Source organism: Ipomoea nil, unplaced genomic scaffold (assembly GCF_001879475.1).
Source record: "Ipomoea nil cultivar Tokyo-kokei standard unplaced genomic scaffold, Asagao_1.1 scaffold0188, whole genome shotgun sequence".
NCBI lineage: Eukaryota > Viridiplantae > Streptophyta > Magnoliopsida > Solanales > Convolvulaceae > Ipomoea > Ipomoea nil.
Window position 1 is genome coordinate 3,151,241 of NW_017616616.1, and position 26,903 is coordinate 3,178,143.

The 26,903-nt window shown below is 36.2% G+C and overlaps 6 protein-coding genes across 8 annotated transcripts; all 6 read left to right on the forward strand.

Moving 5' to 3' along the window:
- Nucleotides 1-461: 461 nt before the first annotated feature.
- On the forward strand, nucleotides 462-2,002 carry LOC109186602 (expansin-B15-like). The gene is made up of 4 exons (XM_019336659.1): nucleotides 462-624; nucleotides 1,064-1,176; nucleotides 1,308-1,495; nucleotides 1,681-2,002. The coding sequence occupies exons 1-4, from the start codon at nucleotides 462-464 to the stop codon at nucleotides 2,000-2,002; spliced, it is 786 nt and encodes a 261-aa protein (XP_019192204.1).
- A 2,423-nt stretch (nucleotides 2,003-4,425) lies between these two features.
- LOC109186610 (zinc finger protein ZAT4-like) lies at nucleotides 4,426-5,889 on the forward strand. The gene has a single exon (XM_019336671.1). The coding sequence runs from the start codon at nucleotides 4,426-4,428 to the stop codon at nucleotides 5,887-5,889; it is 1,464 nt and encodes a 487-aa protein (XP_019192216.1).
- A 4,067-nt stretch (nucleotides 5,890-9,956) lies between these two features.
- Nucleotides 9,957-11,461, forward strand: LOC109186830 (zinc finger protein ZAT1). Of its 2 annotated transcripts, XM_019337000.1 has the most exons (2): nucleotides 9,957-10,566; nucleotides 10,600-11,461. In XM_019337000.1, exons 1-2 carry the CDS (start codon nucleotides 10,241-10,243, stop codon nucleotides 11,165-11,167), a joined length of 894 nt encoding a protein of 297 aa, XP_019192545.1. In that variant the 5' UTR covers nucleotides 9,957-10,240; the 3' UTR covers nucleotides 11,168-11,461. The 2 variants fall into 2 exon arrangements, with proteins under 2 accessions (XP_019192545.1, XP_019192536.1); XM_019336991.1 differs by having other exon boundaries at nucleotides 9,957-11,461.
- Nucleotides 11,462-17,864: 6,403 nt separating this feature from the next.
- On the forward strand, nucleotides 17,865-20,342 carry LOC109183342 (SPX domain-containing protein 3). The gene is made up of 2 exons (XM_019333430.1): nucleotides 17,865-18,331; nucleotides 19,621-20,342. Exons 1-2 carry the CDS (start codon nucleotides 18,083-18,085, stop codon nucleotides 20,158-20,160), a joined length of 789 nt encoding a protein of 262 aa, XP_019188975.1. The 5' UTR covers nucleotides 17,865-18,082; the 3' UTR covers nucleotides 20,161-20,342.
- A 698-nt stretch (nucleotides 20,343-21,040) lies between these two features.
- LOC109183354 lies at nucleotides 21,041-25,476 on the forward strand. Of its 2 annotated transcripts, XM_019333444.1 has the most exons (3): nucleotides 21,041-21,226; nucleotides 22,436-23,519; nucleotides 25,419-25,476. In XM_019333444.1, exon 2 carries the CDS (start codon nucleotides 22,487-22,489, stop codon nucleotides 23,492-23,494), a length of 1,008 nt encoding a protein of 335 aa, XP_019188989.1. In that variant the 5' UTR covers nucleotides 21,041-21,226; nucleotides 22,436-22,486; the 3' UTR covers nucleotides 23,495-23,519; nucleotides 25,419-25,476. The 2 variants fall into 2 exon arrangements, with proteins under 2 accessions (XP_019188989.1, XP_019188984.1); XM_019333439.1 differs by lacking the exon at nucleotides 25,419-25,476 and having other exon boundaries at nucleotides 22,436-23,739.
- LOC109186617 lies at nucleotides 21,662-22,051 on the forward strand. Its single transcript, XM_019336684.1, has one exon. It carries the CDS (start codon nucleotides 21,662-21,664, stop codon nucleotides 22,049-22,051), a length of 390 nt encoding a protein of 129 aa, XP_019192229.1.
- Nucleotides 25,477-26,903: the final 1,427 nt, after the last annotated feature.

Here is a 26,903-nt window from a genome sequence, read left to right on the forward strand (position 1 = left end):
TAGTCAGTAAATCCAAAAATAAAATATATTACCATTCTTCCCATAAAATACATTACCATGTGAAGAGATTTAGGATATCTTCAAATAAAATAGTAACAAAAAATTAACATTTGGAAAAAAAAATCAAGCACTATTAAAGTAAAAATACAAATATGGTTACTAAATCCTAAAATAATTCAATTAATTAGTTTCAAAAATCGTATTTTTAAAGTAAATATAACCAGTTATGGAATTTAAACCATAATAAATTCTCACATATACCATTTAATTTGAGAAGAATATAATAAAAGTTCGAGTTGGTATTCAATGACAATTATATTCCTCCCTATCCCTATATAAATAACTTGTTCAATGTTCATCAAATCCATCTCCACACATCTTGGAAGTGTAGTAATAATCACACATTAGTCTCTCTTCTTTTTTTTTTTTTTTTTTCCTTTCAATTTTAATATAAGTAAATCATGGTTTATTTCATTATTAATTTAGTAATACTTTCTGTTCTTTCCATTTCTTGTTCTTCCTTCAATCTTAAACTCCTCAACGTCTCCAAACTAGAATCTGTTAATGGTTGGTCACCGGCCGGTGCGACGTGGTATGGCCCCCCTAGTGGCGCCGGAAGTGATGGTACGTAAATATATGACAAGAAGCGTTTTCTTTTAAGCTATCAATTTGCGTCTGTTGTATCTGTATCTATTGTATAACAGACGAAAAAGGTCTCTACAACAGATGCAGAAAGCTATTTTTGTACTAGTGATTGTTTCATTCATAAGGTTGAATAATAGGAGCGTAGATTTTGTCCATTTTTTTTAGTAACATAAAAGAAAAGAAAAAACTTTTATTCACTCTTATGACGAGAAGTTGGTGAATATAAGTAAAGTTGCATGCATCGCTATCGTAAAAATCAAATTTACCAACGAAAGATTTTTGTAGGTAAAAGTTATTGAAACTAGTATTTAGAGTGTATTTAGTTTATGGGGTTAGACGTAATAAATAGAATGAAAGTTATATACCTTGTTTGGTTGATAATATTTTAAATTAAATTTGATGTATGGGACATGAATAGGTGGAGCTTGTGGATATCAAAACACGGTAGAACAGCCACCATTCTCTTCCTTTGTGTCAGCCGGTGGCCCTTCTCTATTCAAATCTGGCAAAGGATGTGGAGCTTGTTATGAAGTAAATCAATTTATATAACAATTTAAGAATATAATATTATTGAAATATTAGTAAAATAATTTTATTTTTCAATTCTTTTGGATTTTTTTCAATATATTATTATTAGTATTTTTTTTTTTTTGTGTGTGTAGGTGAAGTGCACAACAAATGCAGCTTGTTCAGGCAATCCGGTTAGAGTGGTTATCACCGACGAGTGCCCGGAATGTGTAAATGAATCAACACATTTTGATTTGAGTGGAACTGCTTTCGGAGCTATGGCGGTTTCCGGCAAAGCCGATCAGCTCCGTGCTGTCGGAGTCCTCCAAATTCAATACACAAGGTAATCTTATATTTGCACATGCATTAGTACTTAACTAGTCAATCAGGTTTAAGGATCTGATCTAACAAGAAAAAAACCATTTCTTGATGTAGTTGGAGTGATTAGATCTAAATTTATATACTTCTCTTTTTTTCTCATGTAATAAAAAAAATTGTAATTTCAAATATTGTTGTGTATATATATAGAGTTGAGTGCAAATACCAGGGGAACACGATGACCTTTAGCGTGGATTCGGGGTCCAACCCCTTCTATTTAGCGGTGGTGATTGAATACGAGCCAGGCGACGGCGACATCGTGGCCGTTCAACTGAAGCAAGGCAACTCCGACGCTTGGTCCGACATGCAACAGTCTTGGGGAGCGGTGTGGAAGCTTAACTCCGGCTCGGGACTAATCGCGCCGTTCTCCCTCAAGCTCACCGGCGACTCCGGCAAGACTATCGTCGCCAACAACGCCATCCCGGTTGGGTGGAAGCCCGGAGGAACATACCGTTCTGCTTATAAATTATGATGATCTGTTTCATTAAGTTTTTAGTTTAGTTTATGTGTAATAACAATGATGTGTTTCGATGTGGGGTCAGATTTAGAAGGATTAGATAGTCACTGTCCGGGCAGTGTGTTTCTAACAAAAAAATAATGATGTGTTTAATTAATAAAATTCAACTTTAAAATTATTTCAATTAATTTGATTATGCATCTCAATTTAATTGTGTTGTATAAAGAAATCTTTATTAGGTTGAACGGTTCACTCCTCTAATCACTTCAATTGTAATTTGTTCAAATAATTTTGTGAAGGACTATTTGCGTGTCAGAATAGCCTCCAATTCAATTACTCTTCCAAAGACACCCTTCATTAATCCTATTTATTTTATGATCTAGGTAGTTGATGACCGGCTAACACAACTAGTCGAAAACAATAATATAGCTAAGGAAAAGTTGAATTATTATTGCCTTTGAGAATATATGATTCAGAATTCTTTACAAGCCCTTTTCTAGTGCATTTATAAAAGAGTTAATTCCAGCTATAGTTTTCGATTATTGTGATTTTTTAAATTTGGTCATTGTCTTTTAATTTGGACAAAATAAATCATTAACTATCAGAGTTGTTCCACTATTGGTCTTTGCGTGAACATGATGTTGGATAGATAAGTTAGAGGGTAAAAGGGTCCTTTCCCTAACTAGGTTCTTCTTCTCCTTCCTGTTCGACGAGTTAACTCTATAGAGATAGAATTAAGTCAACTAACCCTTTAACAATTAGAAATTAAAATTTAGACCTCAAATCTATAATGCCTTAACATCTAAATTCTTAATCCCTAATTAATTTCCCCATTATACTCTATGTATCTGTGATCTGTCGCTCCTCCAAACTCAGCCAAATTCGACGGTCGACGACGAAGCCAAGCCCAAGGCCGACGAGTCAACGACAACGCCGCCATCTGATGCGAATCTGCAAAGAAGACGACAGCCAACGATGAAGCTAGAAGCTAGCAGACGTCGCCGCCGCCTCACGCCTTCCCCTGCGAATGCGAATCTAGGTATGTCTTCTTTATTGAGTTTAGTCAATGATTCTACATCGTGAGGTTCCCATTCTTGATTATATTCTTCGACTGAAATCTACGGTATTTGCCTATTTGGAATTGTGGATTGTAAAGGCTTCAATCTGTTCCATCTAAAGCCGTGTGAGGTGCAGCACTGTAGCAGTGAGTGTGAATTTGAAATTTTGCATTCTTAATTTGTTATTGAGAATTTGAGATATACTTTAAAAATTGAATTGTTAAAAATGTAGGAATTATGATATACTTTGGGGACTCTAGTGCGTGTAATGTATACATATACTCAACCAACATCAGGAAGAAAAACCCAGAAGAGGAAATGATCATTTTAGCCTTTCACTAATGTCTATCTAACTCTTGATTAATAGAAGGACTAATGGTGGAACAATTCTGATAGTCAAGGGTTTATTTCGTCCAAATTAAAAGACGATGACCAAATTTAGAAAATCACAATAGTCAGAAGACTATTGCTGGAATTAACTCTTTATAAAACTCAAAGTCTCAAACTATCAATTAAGGTGCTCGGACTAAATATAAAAAGTAAATTCTTTAAATCATGGACATTAATTACAAATTGTTCTCTTACCATTGAATCACCGTGATTTACATCTTCCCACAATGCTCTGTCGAGTCGGAGTATGGGAGGCCCTTAGAATTGGAGAATCTCCTAAAATTGAACTAAAATCTTTCCAATTATACCTTTCATAATTAAGAAAATGAACATCTCAAGTCTCGAACCAAAATGGTCTTGGACCAGCCACTTGAGTTAAGGCCGAGTGTCGGATCGCCAATATCAAACCCATCAAATTCGTTACACATTAGAGATAATTTTTTTGTTGTTGCCTATATATATAACATATGATATCTCCACCACTATAAGACTAATTCAAATTCAACTCAACTTACACATGTAGAGTTTAACTCTTACTCCTCACAACAAAGTGAACAAAGCTCATCGTGCCTAGCTAGACTTCTTTAAACTTTAATAACTACATTAAATTTTAATTGATTTAAAAAAATAAAATTATTGTTGGATGTTATACCATAGAAAGAAGTAATTGAAAGGAAAAAGAAAAGGAGAAGAAAACATGCAAAAAAAGTTTGTCTCGTGCGTTATAGTAACACTGGGTTGGGCTCCTTCCACTTGTCACCTCTCACTCTTACTCTCCACTCAATACTCCTTTTTCTCTCTGCCTCTCAACTCTCCTCCACACACCCATTACTCTCTCTAAAAACTAGCTTAGCCTATCCCTTCTTTCCCATTCCCTTCTATCATCATATCACCCACAACTCCTTTCCTACTACTTTAACACCATGCATGCATGCATGCTCAAACATCATTCATCACTCTTCAATTCAATCCACGTTAATCAATTCAATCATGGCTGCATGCATTGAACAAGAACAGCAACAGCATGCTGTTACGACGACGTTTAAGCATTATTGTAGGGTTTGCAAGAAGGGATTTATGTGCGGGAGAGCTCTAGGAGGGCACATGAGAGCTCACGGGATCGGATATGAGAATGCGAGCATGGAGGACGACGACGATGATCCGGTGAGCGATTGGGAAGATAAGGTGGGGGCGAATAAGAGGATGTATAAATTGAGGACGAACCCTAATAGGTTGAAGAGTGTTAGGGTTTGTGAGAATTGCGGGCAGGAGTTTTTTTCATGGAAGTCGTTTCTGGAGCACGGGAAATGCGGGTCGGGTGACGAGGAAGCGGAGGAGGAGGAGGAGTCGCTGGTGTCGTCGCCGGGATCGGACGCCGACGAGAGCTTTGGGCGGAGGGGGCACGGGTGGTCCAAGAGGAAAAGGTCGTTGAGGGCGGGTAAAGGTGGCGGGTATTTTTCCAGCGAGGATGAAGACCTGCTTTTTGCCAAATGTTTGGTGGATTTGGCGAACTCCAGGGTGTACTCGCCGCCGCCGCCGGCGGCGGCGGCGGAGGCGGAGGAGTCGTCGTCCGCTAGTAAGGAGGAGGAGCGGCGGCACCCGGTTGGGACCGGGGAATTCCTCGCGCCGCGAGTTGGGCTGCAGCCGCAAATTAGGCCCAATAAATCGGCGGCTTCTTCGTCGTCGTCTAAGGGGCTGTTTGAATGCAAAGCTTGCAAGAAAGTTTTCACGTCGCACCAAGCCTTAGGCGGACACAGAGCCAGCCACAAGAAAGTTAAAGGATGCTACGCAGCCAAACAGGACGTACAATACACCGACAGCCTCGCCGAGGATGACGTCATCACCCACGAGGAATTCCTCCTCCCCAACTCCGGCGCCTACGCCGCCGCCGCAAGCGGCGGCGGCGGCGGCGGATCTTCAAGAAGAAAAACCAAAGTCCACGAATGCTCCATCTGCCACCGCGTCTTCTCCACCGGCCAAGCCCTCGGCGGCCACAAACGCTGCCACTGGATCACCTCCAACGCCTACTCCCCCGACACCTCCATCGCCAAATTCCACTTCCACGACCCCTCCCCCATCGACACCAAAAAATCCGAAGCCGCCGCCGCCCTCGACCTCAACCTCAACCTCCCCGCCCACGGCGGCGACCGCGACGAAATCTCCCGACTCAGAAACCCCTCCCTCAATCACCGCCTCAGCTTCGAAGTCTCCACGGAGATTCACCTCCACCGGCCCTGGTTCATGGACACCGACACAGACAAAAACGACAACCTTAACAACAAAAAACGCAAGAACAACAACAACAACGATGCCGCCATTGGAGACGACGATGAAGCTGACAGTAAATTGAAGTTCGCGAGGATAAGTGGGCTAAAGGAGAGCAGTAGCAGTAAGGGCGGCAACTCTTCTTCGCAATGGCTTCAAGTGGGAATTGGCTCTGCAGCGGCGGATTGATCCTTAAATATTAATGTATTATTATTTGCATATATATATATATATATATATATATATATATATATATATATATATATATATATATATATATATATATATATATATATATATATATATATATATATATACTGGTGAAATTCCCTCGCTCCGTGGCCTGGCCCACACTTGGACTGACAAAATAGTGGAGGAGTGGTGAAATTACTTAGCCCCATAACCATACTTCGACTCGAGAAGATAGTGGAGGGGTGCAAATATATATAGTTATATAAGTACAATGTCATTGCCCAAATACTATATATACATATACTGATATACATACATATATTGTGCTTTTAATTCTTTTCATCATCATATATATATCAAATATATATAATGTATATTTTGTTAATTCATTGCTAATTAAAGGCCTTCTATGATACATAAAGAAACATCTCTTATTCTTTGAAAAATAATTTAACTTGTGTTAGTAAACATTATTCATATACATACCATTTACAAATTCCGCTCCCCAGACAAGATGAATTGGGTTTCATTTGACAATCAAACGTAGAAACAGACTACCTCGCCCACAAAGATGTACTGTCTGATTTGTAGATCGCTTAGTGAAAGAAAAAAAAACACTTTGAGTAAAATCACTCATAAGTTTTTTTTTTTTTTTTTTTTTATCCCTAAGAACCAAATGGAATGAAGATTCTCCCTTGGTTACAACCTAGAGTGAGTCAGTTTCAACATGAATATATGTTATCAAAGTTGTGGAGTTTTAACCAAACTCAGAGAGCCTCTCTTATAGCCACTGCTTCGGCTTTTCTTGATGTAAAAATCTCCATCCATTGAGACCCTTTTGCTGCAACAAAGTGGCCAAGGTCGTTCCTAAGGATCGGACACAACCAAAGCCTATACACACCTTCAAATAATAGTTTAGGATGTTACTGTCGCCAAAAAATTAAATAGTAGTAATAATAATAAATTAGTTTATTAGGGTGAGTAAGAGCCCATAATCCGAATGAAACATGTTTGTTGGTTTGCCAACAACCTTGTTCTAGCTACTTTTTTGAATTTGTTGTTCAAATTTGTTTTTAGTAAAAGAAAAGATGGAGAGAAAATTACAGAAGTTGATATAGAACAAAATGGGAAGAAGGGCAGAAAATTAGGGCAGGCCGGCAGCACACAGTACGTACACTTACCAAACTGATTTCTGGCAGATCAGATCAGACACTACTATACTATACTGTCCCAAAGACATGCAAAACATAACCTCACTGCCAAACAAGCTAGGAGTGAAAGCATTTGTCCTTTTCTGTTTCTAACTCCTTGCATGTGTTTGCAAACGTTGGAAATGAGGAATCTATATAATTACACTCCACTTTTTTTTTTTTTTTTTTTAAATTAAACCACTTCCCAAGTTCTTAATTAGACTACACTACAAATTAAATATATATATATATATATATATATATATATATATATATATATATATATATATATATATATATTGTAATATGTATATCTACATCTACAAATCTAATAAGAGCGAATAATGTTAGGCCCTTAACTGGAACAAAAAAAATGTCGGTACTAATTGTTTCTTAAAATGAATGGTTCATATTATTTTGATTTTAGTATCTTTTAATGATTTGCCTTTTTTACCCTCTATTATATTATTTTCTTTCCTTAAATAACCCTAAATTCCGTTAGTTTAAACTTTAGTAACGGAATATTCCGTTAACTATTTATTATTATTAACATACTCTTAATTTATATAAGGTCTTAGGTTCGAACCTCATCCCAAGTATAGTTGGCATAATTGTTAAACATATATTATGAATATGTTAAAATGTATTAAAAAAATATAATATAAAATTTAAAATAAACTTTGATAAAATAATTAGCTCGACTAAATACATAACATTCAAAGTTGAGCATCAAAGATTATAAATCAGGAACTACTTTAAAATTATTATTTGATTTTCATGAATTTTTTATTTAAAAAAAATCAAATTTAGGTTAAGTTTTTTTTTTTTTTTTTTTTGGTTTAATTAATTTTCATCTTATTATTTAGAACAAAACATAATATTTAAATTATGCTTTTGCATTATTGAAATGATTTAGGCCATTATGGTATTAATATTTTTTACTATATCATTATATCAATATCTATTGTAACCATATATTTTGAATTATTTATTAGCATCCTCTATTGACAATATTTATTTACCTATGCATGAACATCTCCTATATAATATTACATTGATATACTTTGAAATACTTATTTAAAAATAATTATTGGGCATTATCCCATTCGCGCAAAGCGCGTAAAAAAAACTAGTATAATATAATGCAGGGCTATTTTTGGGATTTTTGAGGTCTCGTTCTTGTAAATAACTGAATTCCTACAAAAAAAATATAAGCACAATCTTCAAAATCAAACAATAAGAATCTTACTAACCTGCTATCTCCAAAGTCCAAAAAAACACAAACAGAAAAATAAAATAAAACATCTACCTGGCTAGTGCCGCTATATGTTAGGGGGAAATCAATCCGCTATATCTGTCTGTTAGGGGGGAAATCAATTTCTCATGCGGTATCTGTTCCGTTGGGGAAACAAAACGGTTTTGTCATTTGGGGAAAACACACACTTATGAGTTTTAAGATTAATTGTATTTTTTTTATTTCTTAAGTAGTTAGGTAAAAAATAAATATTAGACCATCTAAAAATTGAAGTACTGTGTTGTTGGGCACCCCCAAAATCCGTGCCGTACACAATTGCTCATCGGCACTCAACCGTGGGTCTATCGAGGTAGACACTCAGTCCATGGTATAACAATTTCCCTAGTGGCATATATGCCAAATGAGGCATATTTAGCGATTTACATTCCCCATCAGTCTCTCAAGCGATGCTTTTAAGTTCGGGTTTCAAATTAAACTTATATTTCTCCGATGTGGGATATTCGCATAACCTTTGCCAAGTTCTTATTTTGTTAATTAAAACCGAAATGGCTATTCTTTAAAAAAAAAAAAACGAAATGGCTCCATATCTATCTGTACACTGCAAAGTACATGTTGTTTGCTTCCCCCCCAAGAGATGCACAAATTTGTCCATGCCTCAAAATGTGTAAGCCTCTCTCTTTTTTTTTCTTTTTTTTTTTTCCTTTTTATTTTGTTTTGGTAAGGTCAAATAAAATGTGGATTATAAGTAGATATTACAAAGCATTTGCAAGCAGAATCAGAAGAGAAAGACATGATGAACATGTGACTACCAATATGGATGATTGAGGTTTAATTTAGATCTCCACTGGGAAAAGAAGATTGGATTATATATATTATGGCCAACAAAAAACATCATCCTAAGAATTTATCTAATAAGTAATAATAATTGGAGTTGTAATGTATATAGTCTAGCCCAATGATCCAATATGATTACACAGTAGCTTTATTAGATAATTTCTCACTAACTCGCTAACTAAGGAAATAACAAAACAATCCTATTTGGGACAAACATCGTGTCAAGATTTACCCAATACACTACAGATCGTGGTGTCATCATTACAAAAAGTGAAGTAAGCGTCAAGTCATATTAGATGTTCTGTTCCTGGACACGACCTATCCGGCCACTATAATTTGCCCTAGCTAAGTGATAAATATTGTACATGCATATGTTGAGGGTTTCATCACCCAGATCGAGCCTGACAGTCGCAGTGCGAGAGTTTTACGCAATGTGATCATGTGGTGGGTACTTAACGAGTCATTGAGTCACTGCAATTTATCTATCTTGTCGGGTCGAAGTGGCCACTATCTTGTCGAGTCAGAATGTGGGTCACGGGGATAGAATTTCGCTTTTGGTGGATAAAAATAGCATATTATGAAGGGCTCTTTAGGAAATGTCTAAGATGGGAAGGAAATAAATGCTAAAAAGTCGAATGTTACATGTCCCCCCATCCACCCCCACCCTCTCTCTCTCTCTGCCTTCATGCAGACTCTTTATTTGATTTTGATTTTTTCTAAGCTCTCATTAATTAATTGTCTTTTGCCGTTTTTCAACTCTGAAATCCAATCTTCTATTCTTTAATTTTTAATTTTATTTTTCTTACAAAACTTACATGCCTAATTAGTACGCCATTGGTAGTAAATATCTCAGTGTATGTATTTGTGTTTATATTTCTCCTCTGGTGGGAGAAGAGAAATGCTTGTCACCTACTCCTTTTCAGTTCACCCTCTCGCTGACCCTCTGCAACTCCTCAAAAACACTGTCTTTCAAGAAAAAAACACGCACTACACGCACTTGAGTGTGCCAAGAAAAGTGAGGTAAAACCAAAAAAAGATCACTTTTTTCGTGTTTGGGTCGCTTTGTTTGATGGAGAAGTACCGGTGCAAGTTCTGCTCGAGGAGTTTCGGCAATGGCAGAGCTTTGGGTGGCCACATAAGATCTCACATGGTGAATCTTTACGCAGAATCGAAACACCCGGAGCGAAGAATCCATGGAGAAACAGAGCCAATCCCGTCTTCAGAAACGGATGATGATGGAGAGAAAGACAGCTCTTTTTCCGCCGCCGCCGCCGCAGGCGGCGGCGGCGGCGGTTCGGTGGTGCTTCAGGACACAGAGAGCGAAACTGAATCGTCCCCGTCAGGGAGAGTTTTCAGGCGATCCAAAAGGGTGAAAAAATCAAGAATCTCTGAAACCAGGACAGGGAAGATGGGGGGGACAGATTATTCTTCATCAATGGTGGAGGGAGAGCCCGGCAGTTCAATCTCAGAAACCTCCCCCGAAGAACACGTCGCGTATTGTTTAATGATGTTGTCGAAAGACAAATGGATAAGAGATGGAGAGGAAAATTGTGAAGTGGTGAAGAAAATGAAGGGAAAGGGGAAATGTTGGTATAGATGTGAAGCTTGCAGCAAAGTGTTCAGATCTTATCAGGCCCTGGGAGGGCACAGGGCAAGCCACAAGAAGATCAGAGCCCAGAAGACTCTTCTTGAAGAAGATGATAATGGTGGAAATGCAGGGGAGAAGAAGAAGAAAAAGAATGAGAAAATCCATGAATGTCCCATCTGTTTCAGAGTGTTTTCTTCAGGGCAAGCTTTGGGTGGGCACAAAAGATCACATTTTGCAGATTCAGTGTCAGCAATTGTTGTTAGCCCAGAAGCCTGTTCTGCTTCCACTTCTACCCCCATGAAACAAGGGCTATCAAGAACTGGAGGTCCTTTAATAGATCTCAACCTCCCTGCTCCAATGGAAGATTATGATTATGATGATGATGATCTTCTTAGCTTCCCATGCTGATGAAGTGATGAGCAACCAAGTTTGAATGTTCAGAGGTACAAGGTTTTGAATTTTCCTTAACTAGGAATATGTTTTCTCATAGCTTGACTGTAATCCATCCATCAGTGATGGGAAAATTAATGGCAGCTTCTTCTAGCTAGTAATCAATGGATGTTATTAGTTCACACAGAAAGTCTATATTTTTGTTTCTATCTTGGAAAATCTGCACACATTGTTGTCTGCAAATAGAAAACAATAGTATTGATCCACCTGTTAGACCGACCCCGTCACACTTGTCTTCCTAGTATAGTTTACCTCCCCCGAGTGATTTGCGGGTTTCCTTGTACACACCTTCAGGTGGTGGCGATAGGTTAACCTCGTTATCTTAAAAAACAAAGAGATAATGTGAACTTATCATATGCAAGGATTTTCGATGACACTTTGAAGTAGTGTCAGTTAGTTTCATTTCTAGATCAGTGAATAAGCTTGTCCACGCTCTAGTTAGAGCTGCTCGTTCTCAAACTGGTCCCTTTGTGTGATTTTCTTCTGTTCCTACTTGTCTCGAACACTTGATTTAATAAAATTCTAGTCTTTTCTTTCGAAAAAAAAGAAAAAGAAAAAAGAAAGAGATAATGTGATTGATCCAAGTAATGAGTTTTGTAGATCTGAAATTGTGTGTAATGAAAGGGCTATTGACAACAATCAAGATGAGTGTGTGGATTAGGAGTAGGTTTTAAGTTTATATTATCTTTGACTAAAATATTATATTGTTGGTGGGACATGTAAACTTCACATTGAATTGCTTTCATTTCTTTCCTTTCTTGGAATATATGGAAAAGGTGACAGATGGAAAGTGCAACAATCCCTTGTTTCACTGAAGGAATATTGCTTGGTTGCTTTAGTATGACCAAGATGTCTGCCTTATACACCCTTGGTCTGTGGACAAATTTTATGTGTATCATTTTTTATTCCATCATCCTAAATTAATTAACTAATATCCGGTCATAACCTACTCAATTGAAGTCTATCTTAAAATTTACTTCTTTTTTTTTTTACAAAGCCCTAAAGACAACTCGACGAAAGGTCTTTGAACTTGGCGTTCAACGACCTTAACCAATATCTTCTAAACACCCAGAGTCATGACTCAAACCGTGGTCCTTGCTTCATTGAAACCCTTCACGCGATTTACCTTAGCTTCAATTCCCCACAAGACCCTAGAAACGGGATAATGAGGGACTTTCAGGATGGGATGGAGTTCAATTCAAAACAATATGATTTGCTCTTAGTAAGACTTCAACTCCCCATTGATACTTAACTGATGAATTTATGACGGAATGATATTTCGGCTTCATAACATTAGTAAATATGTGAAAAAATTAGGTGAATTAATAAAGATAAAATTATCTATACCAAGTAAAAGTAGTCATTAATGAATACATAAAGTTATAAATTTGGCAAGTAACTGACCAAAATTTAGTGCTCAAAGGCATATATGACAAAGTTTTCTTTGTTTTACTCACAATAAGTGAAATTTCTTCTGTCAAATTTAATTTTGTATCTTTGGTCGTATTATTTTACCCAAGAATTAACTGAGTTGATCGACCGTGTGGGGCAAAGTTTTCTTTGCTACGGATGAATGTTGAATTGTTGATGATAGTACGACGTTGAGTTGTCACTCAGAAATAGTGGTCTCAGTTTAATTAAGTGAAAGAAATATAATGACCACAATTCTGTGTACTTCATTAATTAATGGCATCATTATTAAGTGAAATGTGCCGTTTTAGCGACGTTAGAATAGGATGCAGAATATGCTTTGCTTGAGGTCAAGATTATCATACTCTTATACTATTATCACTATAAATCCACAATTTCTGCTAAGACATATCTCCCCTGCTATACATAGCTCATAGAGAATAAAGATGAAACCGATTGGTTCAACCTCGAATATTAGTTGGCCAGTTAACTAAAAGTCGGGGCTGAAACTGTCTCGACCTAGGAGTGCTTAGCGCCTAGTCGGCTGTCTAAATCAATTTTTACAACACTGATTTATGCATATGTAACACTTGTACGGCCATTAATAATTCTTATATTTTGTTTGTCTTTATTCTTATTTAATATTTTTTTTTTGAACCAACGATGAAATACTTTTTTTTAGTGGATGAGTTTGAGATTATGGATTTATGTAGCCTGCCTATTCCTTCACTCCTAGGCAACATCTTTTGACTCCATAGATCATTGCTAAGATCGGTCGGTCGAAAGAATTGAACTGGTTGGGTGATATGATGAATGGGTGGTGGGGCAAACATACAGAAAGGAACAAAATGGACTTTTTCCTTTGCCGGCTAATGAATTCGAAAGAGGAATTGAATGAATTGAAGTATGAGTAGTCAAGCTTTTAGTCTCAACTTTCCCCCTCGGATGGCCTCCTCAAAGTTATTAGTCATAGGGTTACTTGGTAATTACAATGTTACAAGTTTGACTCCTAACGTAAGTAATTTTTTGTCTTTATTAATTTAAGTCAGTCAACTATGAGTTGTAGTCTTTTATCGACTAGGGTCACAAGATATGTTTATCAAGTGAACACTTTCAGAAAATAACTATGGTTTCTCTCACCAAAAAAATAAATAAATAAATAAATAAAAAATAAAAAAAATCATAAAGTAAAGCAGTTGGTGCTAAGATATAATTGCATATATTTTCTTCAAGAACCAACTAACAATTATTTGTGATCACTTATAGTGGCACAAAAATGGTGCAGGCATTGCACTGCTTGTAGTGATTCTTCCATCATTTATGCCCTTTAATTCAACAATGTATCCAAGTCTTTTTTCCTAGCTTGTTGACTTGACTTTTTATGGTGTTATATTAATCACAATGGTTGTTACATTACCTAACTTCTCTCTCTATCTATGTGGTATGCACATTCATGCTGTGAAAATGGAATTGTGACAATACTAGTTATATATGCTCTTTTAACATGACTCATATATATAAGAGTTTTTTTTTTTTTTTTAATAGTTGTATTATAAGTTTGCTTATCGATTGTTCTAAGCTATTAAATTATTTACTCTCACTTTTTATTCTGTTTTTACTTTTATGTACATGACAAGCTTTAATTGATTTTTTTTTTTTTTTTTAGAGTTAGTCCCAAAAAGGATGATTGAGTGGGTGGATTATAATTTTTATATTAGAATATGACAGAGTTCAAAATTTTCCCTTCTTTTAATAGAATTAGTACATGTAGTGAAATATTGGCCGGTTTAGTAACCACAATGTTCCAAATTCGACTCCGAATGGGAGTAGTTAGCTTTGGGAAACTTATGCTAGCTTGTGGCTTTTTGTCAGGTAGAATATAAAATGGGTTTCACCTAGAACACACATTCGTGTTGCTGGTTTATTTTCTTATGGTCTTTTATTGATTAAGGTGTCAAGCTTCACTCAGAATACATCTTTCGCTCGCTAGTTTACGTCTTTAATTTATGATTAGTTGTGAGCTTAATTATCCTGTGAACTTTTATGTATTGGGTAGCATTTTTCCAGGGAGTTTGCTACCACTTTTGCTACTTTTATTCTTTTAAACTATCTTTGGAATATTTTATGACAATTTTTATAATATACACTTATAGGCATCTCCTCTCTTTCACGCCAAAAACACCATGATTCCATGCCTTTCTTACTAAACATTCCCATGGCCTCCAACTTCCAATATAATGCCATCTTCTCATACAAATCTTTAATGAAACGGAACAAGCTAAGCGCCCACATTTAAATTTTTTTAAAACAATGTAAATTGACGTGGGGATATACTTGACTCTGATACCAAATTGAAAGATGTGTTTTAATTCAACTAAAAGTCTGAGCGGATAGTTGGATTGCAAATTTATGTTTACATATTATATGCTCAAGAGACACATATATACATCCCGCAATTCTTAATGCAGTGCTGAAAATTATGAAATTTCCGACCACCTGAAAATCATCTTAAATCAAGTCGAAAGCCTTGTTCCGACCACTTTTGGTATCCCGAAAAACCTTTGTTGCTATTTCTGACCACTTTTTGCTTTCAACTTGATTTAAGATCACTTTCAGGTAGTCAGAAATTCCATAATTTTCAGTAGTGATGTTCGTTTTTTTTTTTTTTTTTTTTTTGAATATATAACTAGACAAACCATTATTGCTGACACAAGTTGAAGGCAGTTTGTGATCAGTCACTGGAAATATCAGCACTGCTTTCCTTATCCAAACATGCAGTAATTCATCACTGAATCAGTGCATCTGGGCATGCATGCATCAGTGAAGAAGATCATTATCAGGTGAGATGAATATTTACTTCATCATTGCAGAACATTTGCTTCAGAAGCAATAAACACTACTCTTAATCACAACTCCACCAAGCTATACTAGTTCATGTATAGTAATAATGCCCATCCATTTTCATATCCACAATATCAAGGAAGTATGTTCATGGGAAGAACGATAGCTATTCATTGTTGGCTGAATTAAAAATACATTCAGCAAGTCGCCATTGTGTTGATATATGTTAATTGAGTTCGATACTTAGGCTCCGTTTGTAAACCTAGAAAATATTGCAGTCTCATAATATTCACAAATTCTCTTCTACAAATGCTATGTGTCGATTTGACTTTAAAACACAATTTATATTCTAGAAGTTCACAATTCAAATACTAAAAATACACAATTTATACGTTGTTTAGGATCAGTGTCCACCTTATAAGGTAGACCCTAGTCCATGGTATAACAACTTATCTCCAGCTAATTGGGCTTCATTGGCATGCTCACTTTGGGCAAAGTTGCCAATGTTGATCCCACGTTAGGTCAAGAGACAATAGCCTATGGGCCAAACTCTATGCCTTTTTGCAATTTTTTTATGAATTAAATTATTTTATTAAATTTGTAAACTCTTATATCTAATTATATCAGTAATCTAATGTTTAATCATCATAATGTTAAAGAAAAAAAATAAAAATATAACATTGGATAAGAAAATATAATATCATTAGTCATCAATCACATTATGTCACTTAGAAAATAAAATATGGAGTAAATTAATGTTTGTCAATATTAAGGAAATTTCATGGTCGGGTGTTTCATTAAACTCGAAAGCGATGCACCAAAATATTTTTGACATTTTCCAGGCACAAGAAGTTAAGGGAGGGAAGATGATCTGATCTGATGAAGTCATCAAACCGTCAAATCCTGATGGTTGGCTGGTAAGTAACAGGCACATGCATATGTATGCACGATTTATTTATTTATAACAAAGTATATATACACTTTTTTATATGAAAGTGTGCTCTGAATGAAATATATATTTTTTACTTTAGTTGACAAATGATTAATAAACCAATTTAGATTATTCATAATTGACCAATTCAAATCGAGAAAATCAATAGACGGTTGAATTTAAAATCTTATGGTTACCACATCAACTACTTGACCAACTTGATTATGATTGACTCATGTACACATGATTTTGAGATTTAATTAGTAGTTGGACATAATTTCCAAGATTATGTCTACATTAATTTAAGCAAAGTCACATTATTATAAATTTTAATCTTTTTTAATGACCATGAAAATTCACCACCATTACTCGATAAATGATAAATTTGACTCATAAATAATAACACACAAATCATACATAAAAAATAAACTGCATTACAAAAACTTTATATAATATACTTAACTGAGGATGCCAACAAAAATCAAAATCATAACCAAAAATCTTAATATTGATTCTTAGTACACTTCAAAAGACAGATTTTAAAGAATTTTTGTCATATTATCATAAAAGATGAGAGAATTAAAAATTCTTTAAAAATCACACTAAAATTTCTATTGTAAATGTTTTTAGCCACAAAGCCAAAAATTAAAAATGTACACCCAAATCAACGGTGTGTAGACCCCACATAGTGCAATAGTAGAATAGTAGAGAGCATTTTGTTGAAATGCCGAAATTATATTCCATAAATTGGTGTCTGCCCATGAATACTTTTTCCATTCCCATCGGAGATTCTTAGCAGATTCCAAGGAATCTTCCCCTCTCACACCCCCCAAATCACATGCCCTTGCTAAACTCACAGCCTTTACCTCAACCACACGCATTCACCTCATGCCACGTACGTTCGAACATACAAGCCTAATTAACCAAACTTTATTGCATGGTTTCACTGAAATCAATGCAATTTATTTCTACATTCATTGCGCATAAAGTTATGCCAATATTTGAAATAACGTAAATCACGATAACTCAATAACTCAACAGACAGAGTCAAATATCGGTATACACAAGAAATTTGTCCACTTTGAACATAATTCATACATTGTCGCTGTCGAGGTTTGAATATCAGTCTCTTCTCCAAATATTACTTACTGAACTAATGAACTAAGTCCATGCAGACCACTTTAACAAAACTATCACTAAAATTTCAACTTCAAATTAAAGGAACGTAGTTCAATCACTCCGATCTATTTTATCTATATTCTAATTTAATTGCTCTCGAGTCTAGACCCTAAACAAAACTTGAAGTAATTAATTAATTACATTAGTACTTTCCATTGATGACCAACTTGTGAGTATAGGTTAGGTAGAGGGGGGTGAGCTTCTTTTAATTGGTACTAATTATATAGGGAAAAAAGAAAAAGGAAAAGAAAAAAAAAAAAAGTCATCCTTGGTACGAGTATTGTAAGCGAATATGCTGGGAATTCCCCTTTCTTCAGCGACTCTTCTATTGCTTTTTCTAACCGCCACTTCATCACGCCAAGCATATGCTTCCTAAATATTCTTACCATCTTTTACTCCGATCAATTCAATATAATCCCCTCTTCCATTTCTCATCGTCTTCCCTCCATATTTTCGTGTTCGTCCCACGGAAAACACGAAAAAAAAAGAGTATATTATATTAGTCCGATCCGATGAAGTTCGGGAAGAGGCTGCAGCAGCAAATCAGGGAGGCATTGCCCGGCTGGCGCGACAATTTCCTGTCCTACAAGGAATTGAAGAAGCTGGTGCGGCTGATATCGGCGGCTCCGCCGTCAATGCGCGGCGGATCGCGGCCGGAGGCGGAGGCGGAGGCGGAGTTTGTCTGCTTGTTGAACACTGAGATCGACAAGTTTAATGCCTTCTTCGTGGAACAGGAAGAGGATTTCATCATCCGTCACAGGGTTAGTTTCTTCGTTCTTCTCGATCGTCGTCTCCTCATCTTTTTCTCTATCTCTCTCTCTTTTAAAATTTTAATTTAATTTTTGCAACTGAAATTTGAATTTTAAATTATATTTTTTGCTTATTTTGTTGGGAGTTTTGGGTGTGTGATTTCTTGTTAGTTGGTTGGTAGTGTGAGAGAGCAAACTGGTTTTGCTTTAGAAACTTGGTCAAGAAGGGTCACTTTTTGCTTGTGAGATAGTCTAACTCATAACTCGGATAATTTAGGTAATAAATTAGAAATAATGAAAATTAAAGTCCGGAATTAAGTTTTAATAGTGTCGCACCATCATTTAATTATAATAATTTATAATTTATATTATATAAAACTAAAAAAGTATATAGTAAGTGATAGTGGCGGACAACTATTAGTTACGTATACATTTATGACCACTATTAGTTGTTCAGTGGGTACATGTAATGCAAGTTACTCATTGAGCTTTTCGTAACTTTACAACGTCTATTTATTTTATATTCTCGACAATATTGTCATTGAACTTTCTGTAACTTTACAACGTAACGTCTATTTATGTTATATTCTCGACAATAGTGATATTGATCTTTTATTCGTAAGATCTACTATTGAGGATGCCATTATGACACTTCGTATGGTTGCTTTGAGGAAGCATCTCTTGAGTAGTACTACTCGATGCATCAGTAAGGAACACGATTTATTTAATAGTATTAGTCTTTCTTTATCCCATCAGTAAGTATATACGCCGACATTTTTTTCATGTAGCGTCTTTAATATTTACTATTAGAGATGCTCTTAGTACACTTCGAATGGAGTGCGGAGGCATCTCTTGATTAGTACTATTCAGTGGACATTGAAGTTATCTGGAAAGTTATGGTGTATGTTTAAGATTCCAAATTTATGGGCTTAATTAGATTTTTGGTTTGTTGTCTAAGTTATTGGAATGCTTCTGTTATTTGACTATCTTTTTGGCTATTTGAACGGTAGACCGTGGCTATTTGAACGGTAGACCGTTAGTCATATTTTTTCTTACACTTAGACTCAAAATCACATATGTGTATTGGTGTTTACTGAGCAGTATGAAGATCGTAACATGTATTCCATCAATCAGGTTTATATTAAGCATAGAATCTGATTGTCCAACTAAACTACTTAATAAGTCTTGTCAACTTTAAGAGTTAAATTTGATAAGGGTGATATAGAGTGGCGGGTTTATGAGAAAAATCTCACATACACAAATGGTCCATTGATTATAGGCCGGAGTTGATATATATGCAGGAGTTGCAGCAGAGGATACAGAGAGTGATTGACAAGTATGGAGGCCAGTCTTCATCGGAAACACATTACAGAGAAGAAATGGCGAAGATCAGAAAGGACATCATCGACTTCCATGGCGAAATGGTGCTGCTAATGAACTACAGCAACATAAACTACACAGGGCTGGCGAAGATCCTGAAGAAGTACGACAAGAGAACCGGCGGGCTGCTCCGCCTGCCGTTCATCCAGAAAGTTCTGACGCAGCCGTTCTTCACCACCGATCTCGTCTCCAAGCTGGTGAAGGAGTGCGAGGGCACCATAGACGCGGTGTTCCCGGCCGCCGCCGCCGCCAGTAGCGCGGAAGAAAACGGCGGCGAGAGAGAGGCGATCACGGTGGCCGGAGAAGGCATATTCAGGAACACGGTGGCGGCGCTCCTCACCATGCAGGAAATCAGAAAGGGAAGCTCTACTTACAGCCATTTCTCGCTACCGCCTCTTAGCCTGCCGGAGTCCGATATCATCCACTCCTTGCAGCTGCCTTCCCCCATTGCAATTCCCTGATAATTAGTTGTTATACTTAGATCGCCATAATTGCTCTTTTCATAATTCTTCTTCTAGTTAAGTACAAGTAAAGAAAAAGATATAGTTGAATGGGATATGATATTGGGATTGCATTGCACCAATCACTGCACTCGATCTCCCTGTTTGTTATTGAAATGATGATATTTGTTTTTTGTATTTTTTTTTTTTGTTTTTTGGAGAAATGAGAAATGATAAATTATAGCATTGGCCACTAAAAAACTAATACCAAATAAATACAGCATAAGGGTAACTCAGCTAAGTTGGCTAATGATACAAATTTGTAATCATAAAATTATGTCCCTTTAGATAATATAGTTAGTTTATTAATCAATTTTGACTTATTTGATTATTATTAGTTGTTTGTTAAACAATTCATATCAGTGTTTGACTAATTAGTTTTTGTAATAATTTATTATTTCAAAATGCTAAAATTCAAAAAGCCATTTAAAATAGTTTTTTTCAATCAATTTTTTGAAAAAATTATTTTGTACGGAATCAATTATCAATTAACCGCTAATTTATTAAACACTTTTTAATAATTAACTAATGTTATCAATTAGTCAAATTACTAACAACTATTTACCAAACATACTCTATAAATTTATTGATGTTTTAGACTTTTATATAATATATATAAAGTCAATAAGACTTCAATTTATTTAAGTTAAATATTAAAATATTTAATTTTGACTCAATTTATTTTTCAAATTACTTAAACTCGAATTTGGCCCCACAATAAATTTTAAAAAAAATGAAAATAAATAAAAATTAAATAAATTGTAGGCCAAAAACTTTTAAAAATAAAATAAAAATTACACGGTAAATCATTTTGCATTAATCAACCTACTCCGTGGAACTGTGGAGGGGGGTCAAAACTCTGAAAACCGAATCTTCCAGAAGCAGTCAAAGATCCGCAGTTTTAGTCCGAAAAATCGTCACGGCTGCACCGCCTCCGGGTCGAACAAGGCTGTCGGGATTTTGCTCCGTCGAGCTTCGTTTCAATCGGCGGCTCTACTACTCCGCCCAGCTGTAACTGCTTATCGAGGTAATTGAGACCTAAAATAGTCCGATCACTCGGAAAGTTTGAAACGATTGCGTAATTCCTTTGACATATTCATTAGAAATTTCCAACTTTTATTTGTTTATGGTATATCTTTATTTACTTGTTTACTGTTTCAGAAATTCATCATAGAAGAAGATATATTATCGTTTTAATTTTCAGAGAGTTTTCTGATATGTATTACCTTAGACTGTGTTTGGTTCAACGAGAAGTGGAAGAGGAAGGAACGAAGGATAGATTGTAATTAAGGTTTTAATGCTTGGGGTTGATAATATTTCAGAAGAAAATTCCATACTGTCTGGAAATTTGTTTATATATATAGGGTCAGGTGCCTAGAAAAATGAGGATTAATCTAATCCAGTGTTTTTCTCTGGGTTATTTTTTCTAAATAATTACTGGAACTGTTTGAATTCTCAGAGTATGGTGGTGCTGAAGACGTATGTCTTGAGATTGTTCATATCTTTGAAGTACATAACTGCAAATGTAGTAGACAGGAATAATGGTCGGATAATTGCAACAGCATCTAGTGTTGAACAATCACTCAAGAACTCGTTTGAATGTGGGCGGACCTGCAATGCCAAGGCTGCAGCCGTTGTGGGAGAAGTATTGGCGAGGCGCCTTAAAGTGGATGGCCTTGATCAAGGAGGGGGAAGCGGGATCCATGTCAATGTAAACAAGGAGGTTGAGAAGAAGGGTTTCAAGAACCGCACGAAGGTCTGGGCTATAGTAAATGGCCTTAAGAACAACGGAGTTAAACTTGTCTTGGATGATGATGCTTATCATGAAGCTTCCCGCCCGAGCAACTTATGAACCGCGTAAACCCCCACCTAGCTTGGCCTGGCCTATTTCCATCCCTAAGTAGGATGTTGTGATGTGATTGTGCTGAAATATAGTATTCTCAATCGGGTTTGGATTGAAAATAGTGGAAATGGAAGTACTAAGGCCCTTCAAATGGATTTTAAACTGCAGAATTTATTACTTACTTATATGCTCTTAAATGAAAGATAAGAAAAAATATGTAGGATGTCATGACATGAAATGTTGAATCAATTGCTCATGTCATTATTGAGAATGTTGTTGCTTATTTGTTTTATTGCATCGGTGTTTGTTATCACCTTATATGAACATATATAATAGTAGTGACTAGTGGTGTTAATTTCTCCTTGTATGGATCTTATTTGTTATTTCTGCCAGATAATTGCAGCCATATCCTTGGTCACTGGACGTTGTTTATGAGTCCACAGCATGGCGTCTGTAGCATGCTCTTCCAATACTAGATTGGTATTTACTCTTCCCCACGTGCATCATAAACACCAGAATTTTGTGAAGTTCAAGAGTATAGTCAATGGAGGAGCCTTTATTAGGATGCGCTTTAAACTGCTGCCTGTTTGCTGCTCAAATCCTTCTCCATGGGAACCTGCACCTATCACGTATGCTCTTAAAGATGATGCTGAAACTAAATTCCTGCAGGGGACCGCCAATTTATTTGAGACTGTGATTTCCAATGAAACAGAAGAAGCCTCATTAACCAGTACCAATGAGGTTACGGATGTGAATAGCAAGCCAGTTGTGAAGTTCGAGTCCATTGGATGGCTTATGTGGCTAATTGGTCCTGCCATACTTTTAGCCACAGGCATGGTTCCCACTTTATGGCTACCCATTTCATCGGTTTTCCTCGGTCCCAACATAGCCAGCCTCCTTTCTTTGACGGGGCTTGACTGCATTTACAATCTTGGAGCTCACCTCTTTCTCCTACTTGCTGATTCGTGTGCTCGACGACAAAATCCACCTCAAGATTGCAGCAACAAGCCTCCTTTGACTTATCGCTTCTGGAACATGGTTGCAAATACCGTGGGCTTCATAATCCCCCTGGCAATTATGTTTGGCTCTCAAAAGGGTGTCGTTCAGCCTCATTTGCCGTTCATTCCTTCTGCAGTTCTCTTGGGTCCCTATCTCCTGCTTCTGTCAATTCAGATACTCACGGAACTGCTGACGTGGCATTGGCGGTCCCCGGTATGGTTGGTGACGCCTGTCGTCTATGAAGGTTACCGTTTGTTGCAGTTGATGCGGGGGCTGAAGCTCGGTGCAGAGCTAAGCGCGCCATCGTGGACGCTGCATACAATTAGGGGTCTGGTGTGTTGGTGGGTACTGATCCTCGGCGTTCAGCTCATGGCAGTTGCTTGGTATGCTGGTTTCGCTGCTAGTGCCAATCAACAAAAGCCGCGCAGCCTACCCGATGGGAACCAGTCTTGATTGATGGAATGAAACTCTGTTACAGGTCTTGTATGGTTACATGTGAATGTAAAGATGAGTTGATATAGGTTCTATATACACCATTTTACAAGATGTTTTCTGCTTCTGCACTTGAATCTTGAGGAATACATATACTAAAGTGATTTGTTTCTTATAAACGCACTGTGTTCAGTGATCAGGCTGTCATTTATATTTTTACAGTGAAGTAGTAAAGATGGTTCCGAGTTCGAACTTTATGAATGAAGTTGCAGGTAGATTCGTGGAGGGCGGCTGAGACACGCCAGCCGGCAGCGGGGTCTCGCCGTTTTCAACAACGACACTATCCAGTTGTCTGCGTCTCCTTCAGGAAGGGAAAGTGCATTGGTCGGTGATGGCTTTCATGCGTTAGTTAGTTGTTACTCGCCTTGGTTTTGGTTATTTGTTTGTCCATTCTATCTTGGTTTGGTTTTTGCAAATGGAATGGAATGTTTGTCTCGATTGATCTGGCTTTGTTCTTGATTGTCGTGTCTTAGCCGTGTGCTAGACCATGTTTGGAACATCAATAAAATCTAAGATTTCCATTTCATCAATTCATATGGCCAGCCGGTAACTATAATTGAGGGAAGCAAAAATCTCATGAGCCCCCTGCAAATAATTTCACAAGAAACAAGGATACAACTAAAAGGGATTAGGTGGTTCACATAAATTAGATGCTTCAACAATCCAAACAGTCTAATTATTTGTGACAATTAAAAGGATTTTCTGCAATTTCCCTGGATACTGAATTACAGATACAAAAGGGAATATGACACTTCAGTAACAAATATCACCAATCAATAATCAGAACATAAAACAAGCCTAATGGATAATGGTTCAACAGTTTAGTTGGGCTTCAGAAATTTGTTGGGGTAGTAACTGATTTTTAAGAGAGAAAAAGAAAAACTAAACTAATGCAATTTTAAATATGAGAAACACCACCGGAGCGCCAAACCACCAGGCGGTGGCACTCAGTTCGGATTCCAATTTGTCAGTTTTCTACCAATGCAGCTTAGAGGGCTACCAAAACACTCTCTTCATCAACTCCTACAAACGATTCTACAGAGAATGCCACATATACGGCACCGTTGATTTTATTTTCGGGCTATGCTGATGTCAATCTTCCAGAACAGCAACATTTGGTCCGAATATAAAATCTACGGTGTCGGAAATATAGGATTCTCTGTAGAATTGACCGTCGGAATTGACCAAGAGAGTGTCTTGGTAGCATTGGTAGAACACTGACAAATCGGAAACGGACCTGAGCGCCACCGTCGGAAACTTCATCGAGCTCTTGATTGGTTGCCCGCCACAAATGTGGCTTTTACTTCTGCCTCTAATTTGTCCCTTCATCGCTATATATATATATATATATATAGTAGTGGAATTGGGATTGATTAGTTTAAAGATTTGTTAATTTAATTTATTGGGGTTGGTATCTCATATTATTTGCATGGAATGGAGGAATTCATCATGCCAAAGAAGTGATAGGCGACGCGAAAAGCATGATGGAATGGAAGGTAAAATATACAGATATAAGTAAAGTCTATTCTTTTGTAGATTTGAAATTGGAGTAATAAATCATGCTAGTTCATGAACACATGAATATAATGGATTTCTTAATTAGTTCTGGAATTTTAAGATTAATTGTTTAATTTGAACAAATACTGTTTGATTAAGCATTTTTCTTAAAAAAAATATTTTTTATGTCGATGGATGAGCTAACTTTAATATCACAATCATATTCAAAATAACCTCTAAATTTGTTAGATTATTTCAAAGGGACCAAAATGTCTTTATGCCATGAGCATGGGTTAAGTATTTAAATTGTGAACATTTAATATATAAATTGTAAAAAGTCGCGCAGCCTACCCGATGTCTTGAGTGATGGAATGAAACTTTGTTATAGGTCTTGTATGGTGACATGTGAATGTAAAGATGAGTTGATATAGGTTCTATATACACCATTTATGTGTTCACTGATTAGGCTATCATTTATATTTTTATAGCATAGTATAGATGGTTCTGAGTTCGAACTTTGTGAATGAAGTTGTAGGTATATTCGACTTACGTGAGTGTAACAGAATTTTTTTTAAAGAAAAGTTAAATAAGTTCTTAAGTTGACTGAATAATATATTTGAATTAGTATTTATTTTTGTTAAAGTGTAATTGCGTTCAAATTTAACCTATATTACTATATCTTTATTGTTGATTTTGACTTCAATTGTATTTAAGAGCAACCTCAATTGTTGAGGTATTTTGTTGGTGTTTTCTAATTGTTCACAGAAAAGTTGAATCTCCGATCTAAATGGCTCTCACGCCCAGTCGGACAGAGCATATGTTAGGATGTAAAACATGGTAACTCAGCTGAACACAGAGGCTAGACATTTGCTTACTGCGTTGGTGAGACCGGATTCCAGGTCATTGTTCCCAAACTTCACCCTTGACCAACTGAGCTGTCCATGCTGAATTTGTTGATTTTTTTATTTTTTTTTAAAGCCAAGTAGGAAAGATGAGAGAGGAAAAGGTTTGGAAAATAAAAAGGAAAAAAAAAGTTTGCAGCTTTTGACAAAGAAAAAACAAAACAAAAAAGGCTTTCTACGCGCCCAGCACACTAGCTGGGCGCATGACGGCACGAGTGCACGGAATGCGTGTATGAATTTATATTCATGGGATCCACAAAAAAAAATGTATTTGCAAGATTAAAAAATATAGAAAAAATCATATTTCCCGTTAACAAAAAAATCAAGAACAAGTTTTGTTCACCAGTAAATATCACTAAAAAACTCTTAATTGGGTTGCTCTTTTAAGTTTGCATTGATTTGAACTTAATTGCATGCACTATTAGTTTTGCTCAAGTACTCGCTAACTCAGACAAAATTACATGCAATATTATTCTATTAGCCAACTCAAATAATAATCACTATTTTAGATTCAACTTAATATCAGTTAGTTCAAGTAATCGCTATTTTAAACTTAATTGTTCTCATTATTGTTGATTTAAAAAGCTTTTAAATAGTTTAAATTCTTAAAAGGTAAATTAATAATTGAGTTGGAAGAAAGTAATGATTGTCAAGAACTTTGTAGTTCAAAACTTCAATTAATTGTTCAAGGCCTTTCTTCTCTAGATTATGTCACCTCTTTCGATCTTTTGTTAGCCGATGTAAAAGATTCGCTGAGCACTTTTACTCACTGTTGTATCTCTTTTGTTAAACGTTATGCAAACCGAACGGCTCATATCCTTGCAAGGGAGTCCGTTTCTATGTCTGAACGTATGAAGTGGCTTAATGCCCCTCCCTCTTTCATTTGTAATGCTCTTTCCTATGACTTAATATAAGTTCGTTGTTTGCTTTCAAAAAACTTCAAAAAAATGTTAAAAAGATTTTTTTTTTCT